Raw genomic sequence first — 6,000 nt, forward strand, 5'->3', positions numbered from 1 at the left:
AAATCTTATTAGCAGGCCTTCCCTTCATTAGGACTCTTTATGTATAGCTTTGAATTCATTTCTAGTGTTTTGCCCCTTCCATTTTCTGAACTACTGTTGGTATTTTTTCTTGTAGGGCTGCTCTGTATATGAACTCTCTAGGCTTCTGCTTGCCTGGCAATGTTTTAATCTCACAGTCATTTTTTAAGGATAATTTTTCTGGGTATAGTATTCTTGGTTGACATTCCCCCCCCCAACCCCCAGCATTTTAAATATATCATTCCATTATTGCTTTTGGCCTCCAATGTTACTGAGGAAAAATTGGCACTTAATTTTATTAGGGATCTTTTGTATGTCACTGTTTGTTTCTCTTTCACTGCTTTCACGATTCTCTTTTTACCTTTCATTTTTGAGATCCTAATTATAATGTGTCTTGGTATAGATCTTTCTTTAGGTTTATCCTGCTATAGGTGTTCTTTGAATTTGTAGAATCATGTCCCTTATTGTCGTTGTTGTTGTTAAATGCTGTTGAGTCAGATCAGACTCATAGCGATCCTGTATAGGGTTTCTGAGGAGTGGCTGGTTTGAATCGCCAACCTTTCGGTTCAAACTGACCTTGTGGTCCAGTGTGTATCCTACAATATGACACCAGGAATCCATGTCTCTTATTAGATGGGGGGACATTTCTGTTATTCTTTCTTCAAAAATTCTTTCTGTCCCTTTCTCACTTTCATCACCTTCTGTAATCTCCATGTTATGTATCTTAGGTCTCTTGTCCCACAATTCCATTTTGCTATTTGCTTTTGTATGGCTTATGTCTTGTTTGTCTTTGTTGAGCCTCCATTCTTGTTGCTCTTCAATATCTGTAATTTCAACTATCTTACGTTCCTATTCACTGATTTTTTTTTTTCTTTTTCTTCTGCCTGGTTAAATCTGTTGGTAAATCCTTCTGTTATGTTTCTCATTTCAGTCATTGTTCCTTTCCATTGAAATCTTTCTTTCTCTTTTTAGAGCATCTTGTTGTTGTATTGTTTTCCTTGTTTCTTTTAACTCTTTATACTTTCCCATAGTTCTTTGATTATGCATAATGTTTTTGTATTCTATTTTCCCAGTTTTTTCATTATTTGGTCAGCCCTAAGTGCATTTTCCCACCCTTTGACATATTCATTTGGATGGGACATTGCTTCTCTATTCTTTGCGTGTCTTGGGATTTTTTTTTGCTGAGGCGCTGGAATTTTTGAGAATGTTAACTTTCTCAGTTTCCTCTATATTTGGTGGTTTTACCCACATTACCTTGTGTAAGAATCTCTTAGGTGGGGAGAGACTTTGCCTTTGCTTACTCTTTTCTTTCCCTCTCTGGGATAGTTCCTTCTCCCTCCCTGGTTTAATTGAGATTAGAATGTTCCAGATCTCAGTTTTCAACTTTCATAGTTTCTCAAACACAACAGAGAACATATTGTGGTCAGTCTGCCTACCATTGGACACCATCACTCAGGTGAGATCTCATGTACTAATAAATCTGTCCACTAGGGGGTGCAGTCCTGTCTCTCTGGTTATTACTCCCTTCTCTGTTTCTGCAATCATGCTTTTAGCTTGAAAACCACATGCAGTGAATCCTCTTTGGGGCAGGGTACTGTCCTCCAGTTTTACCTGAAGTTTCTTTATCTGCTCTGTGGAGGTTGCTTATATATGAACAGGCATTCAGGGCAAGCACAGGCCAACTTTCCTCCATTTCAGGAGGTGCAGGGCCTGGCACTCCTCAGAAAACTCTCCAAGAGACCTGTCGTATTGGGGGAGTAGTCTCCACTTAAGTGACCCATCTACTGACTCCCCTGTAAAGAACCCACTGTAGGAGTTCATATCAGTCCAGCATCAGACAGTTATCAAGTGGGAGAGGGGTAGTTACACTTTAAATGGACTACCAAGGATGTCTGACTTGTGGCTATCAGACAGAACATGCACTGTGGTGTATAGTAGCTGTGGGTGTAGCCTCCACTGAAGGGACCTGCTTCCTACACACAGCAGCCTCGGTACCAACTTAAAGAGGGAGCACACAGACCCAAACTGATCCCCAGAGAGGTTTTTCCTGATGTTTCAGAGGCCTGAGCTATGGGGTGCGCAGGGAGTCAGATAGAGCGCTGACTATGGGTGCAGACTCCATCATCGGGTCCTTCTTTAACAGCCTGCAACAACCAAAAGTTATCAGGTGGGGAAATGGTATCATGTTCTGGTCAAATACTCATGGAGGTCTGCCTTTTTGTTCTTAGAGTCCCTCCACTAGATTGTTGACTGTGAGAGCAAGTTCCACTCAAGACTTACTTTCTAACACACAGCAACTTCAGTCCTCAGCACCAATGGGAAGTGGGGCAGACAAACACTAGTGGATCCCCAGGGAAGTTTGTCCTATAGTTTTCAGAGGCCAGAGCTCTGGGGTACACAGGAAAGCATGTAGGATGCTGACTCTGGCAGTAGACTCTACTGCAGGATCCTTCTACAGCAATTCAGGTGACAGTGTCTACGTCGGGGCAGGGCTATCACACTCCAACTAGACCTCCAGAGAGCTTTGCCTTGTTGCTATCAGAGCCTTCCCTGAAGTTTGGTGACTGTGGGTGCTGTTGTAATTGTTAGGTGTTATTGAGTCAATTCCAACTCATAGTTGACCCTATGAACAAAACAATGAAATACCGCTTGGTCCTGCACCATCCTCTCAGTGAATGCTGTGTTTGAGACCATTGCTGCTGCCACTACATCATTCCATCTCATTGGAGGGGACTTCCTCTTTTTGGTTGACCCTCCACTTTACCAAGCATTGTGTCCTTCTTGAGGGACTGGTTCTGCCTGATATCATGTCCAAAGGATGAGTAACTTGCCATCGTACTTGTAAGAACATTCTTTTACTTCTAAGACAGTTTACTTTGTTCTTTGGTACTTTCAATATTCTTGCCAACACCATAATTCAAATGCATTGATTCTTCTATGGTCTTCATATATACTCCAATTTTTACATGCATATGAAGTGACTGTCCTGGTGTGGCGCTGTGGGTTAATGCACCAGACTGCAAAGCCATTTGAACTGCAAGTTCGGCAGTTCAAGCTCACCAGCTGCTCCTTGGAAACCCTATACAGGGTCGCTATGGGTCAGAATCGACTTGACAGCACTTAACAACAACAACAACTAAGTGACTGAAAATACCGTGGCTTGGGTCAGGCACACCTTAGTCCTCTAATACCTTTGCACTTTAACTCTTTGACAAGATCTTTTGCAAACAGATTTGTCTAATGCAATATGCCATTTGATTTCAGGACTACTTCCATTTCGTTGCTTGTGGATGCAAGCAAAATGAAGTCTTTGTCAACTTCAATCTTTTCTTCATTTATCATGATGTTATTGATTGATTCAGTTTTGAGGTGTAATCCATACTTAGAGCTATAGTCTTGGATCTTCATCAGTAAGTATTTTATGTCCTTTTTGCTTCCAGCAAGCAAGGTTGTGTCATTGGCACATTGTAGGTTGTTAATGAGCATCCAATCCTGATGCCAGATTCTTCTTCATATAAACAAACATTTTAGAATATCTGCTCAGCATATAGACTCAGTAAGTAGTTTGAAAGATGCAACCCAGGCACACACCTTTCCTAATTTAAACCATTCAGTCTTGTTCTGTTCAAATGGCTGCCTCTTGGTCTGTGTATAGATTTCTCATGAGAACAATGAAGGTTTCTGGAATTTCCATTCTTCACAATATTATCCATAATGTGCTATGATCTATAGTTGAATGATTTTGCATAGTCAATAAAGCACAAGTAAACATCTTCCTGGTATTCACTGTTTTCAGCCAAGATCCATCTGACATCAGTGTTAGTTGTTGCCAGCAGCTAAAGAAGGATCCTATGTCAGCACCCATAGTCTGCACTCTATCTGCCTCCCTGAGCACCCCATAGCTCAGGCCTCTGAAATATCAGGAAAAACCTCTCTGGGGATCAGTTTGGGTCTGTGTGCTCCCTCTTTAATTTGGTACCGAGGCTGCTGTGTGTAGGAAGCAGGTCCCTTCAGTGGAGGCTACACCCACAGCTAATATACACCACAGTGCATGTTCTGTCTGATAGCCACAAGTCAGACCTCCTTGGTAGTCCATTTAAAGTGTAACTACCCCTCTCCCAGTTGATAGCTGTCTGATGCTGGACTGATATGAACTCCTGCACAGGACCTGGCAGTATGTTATTCTGTTGTGCATAGTGTCACTATGAGTCAGAACCTAATCAATAGCACCTAACAACAACAATGCCTAGGATATCAATCTTTGTGTGTTGCATTTCATTTTTGACAACTTCCAATTTTCCCAGATTTATGTTTCATACATTCCACATTCCAATTATTAATGGGTGTTTGCAGCTGTTTCGTCTCCTTTTGAGTTATACCCTATCAGCAAATGAAGGTCTTGAAAGATTCGTTCTATTTATGTCGTCATGGACTAATCCACTTTGAGAAGTCAGCTTTATCCCCAGTAATATTCGCATGCCTTCCAACTTGAAGGGCACATATTCTGCCAATATAGCTGGCCGTGTTCTGCTGATAATCATAAGGATTTCAGTGTCCAACCATTCAGAAGTTTTCAGCCTATCCTTCTTCCTAGTCTGTCTTAGTCTGGGAGTTCCACTGAAACCTGTCCACCATGGGTGCTTTTCCAGCAACACTAGTGATCAGGTCTGGTGCCCTAGCCTCACACAATCTGCCACTGATGCTGTAGCCATGACGGCATGTGGAGGTGTGTCCCCTACCTCCCTCTCCTCAGCTTCCAGGAACCCCTGGTCAACTCTGCCCTCTGCCCTCCACCCTCTCCCCATCCCTGCCCAATCCCCCAGCCATCCTGCCTCTTGGCCTACTTCCTTGTAACTTTGATACTGAATCACCAGAGGACAGTGTAAAATGGCCCCTTCCATTTTATTGGAAGGCCACATAGCTTTGGGAGTCAAGGACACTGAGTACCTCTGGCCCATATGACTCTTATAAGATGGGAGTTTTCCTGGATCTGGGGCTACGATTCCATCTGCATATCTGGGATTCATCTCTTCCTGCAGGAGATGGGCCAATATCACCCATATGTGTGGGTTACCACAGAATGCAATGAAATGCACAGCTTAGAGGCAGACAAACTTACAGGTCACTTGGTGAACCTCAGTATTCTCATTTGTTAAATGGGGATGAGCAGCATACCTGCTGGAAGGGCTGCAGTGAGGCCTGGAAGTCAGGTGTGGAAGGTTCTCAGCAAAGCATCTGGCATATGGTAAGGTCTTAGGAAATGTAACTGTGCATGCTCGGTCAGACCGTCTCCATTCCTGGGGTTCCCATGCAGAAATAGGACTATACCACATTTGCACATCCCGTACCCTCATTCCCCTGCTTCGCATAGGGCCCTTCCCAGTTCTCATGACCAGGAAAGGCCATAAGTGAGGTCTAGTAGATCAGTGCCTCCTGCTTACCTCATTCAAGCTGGAAATGAGACCGGAAGAAGAACTAGAGAGGCCGAAGCGCTTCTCAATGGTGGTGAGGCTGCTCTTGAAGTAGGCACTGTACAGGAGCTGGCAGAGTTGCAGTAGGCCATGGCAGAGCACAAACACCTGAGGAGACAGAAGAAGAGTCCTATTAGGCTTCTAGTCAGTGAATTCCTGCCACTCTCCTAGCCCTCCACTCCAAGGTCTCTGTGACAGGCGACCCAGTAGCCTAGTGTGTACTGTCCTTCACCATGTCTTCTCTGTGACACTCAGCCTCCTGGCCTTCACTTCCTCACCTGTTACATGAGTCATGCCTACTTCACAGGGTGACCTGGAGGGGGAAATGAGACCACTACTATTAGGTATTTCAACCCTCAGGAAGAATTCAGTGTTAGCTGTTTTGCAGATCCATCATAATCTTCAGTGTTGCATAATATTCCATTGCATGTGTGTACCAAAGTTGTTCAACCATTCCTTGACTGATGGGATTCTAGGCTATCTCCATCTTTTTACTATTGTGAATACTGCT

The 6,000-nt window shown here is 43.4% G+C and overlaps 1 protein-coding gene across 1 annotated transcript in view; it reads right to left on the bottom strand.

Moving 5' to 3' along the window:
- SLCO2A1 (solute carrier organic anion transporter family, member 2A1) overlaps window positions 1-5,783 on the bottom strand; it is a 74,702-nt gene extending 68,919 nt beyond the window's left edge. Inside the window, exons 1-2 of the mRNA XM_006846642.1 lie at window positions 5,722-5,783; window positions 5,460-5,619 (exon numbers count right to left, since the gene is read on the bottom strand). Coding sequence (XP_006846705.1) covers window positions 5,460-5,619; window positions 5,722-5,783 — 222 coding nt within the window. The remainder of the gene's footprint in view (window positions 1-5,459; window positions 5,620-5,721) is intronic.
- Window positions 5,784-6,000: the final 217 nt, after the last annotated feature.

Source organism: Chrysochloris asiatica, unplaced genomic scaffold, assembly GCF_000296735.1.
Source record: "Chrysochloris asiatica unplaced genomic scaffold, ChrAsi1.0 scaffold00028, whole genome shotgun sequence".
Lineage (NCBI taxonomy): Eukaryota > Metazoa > Chordata > Mammalia > Afrosoricida > Chrysochloridae > Chrysochloris > Chrysochloris asiatica.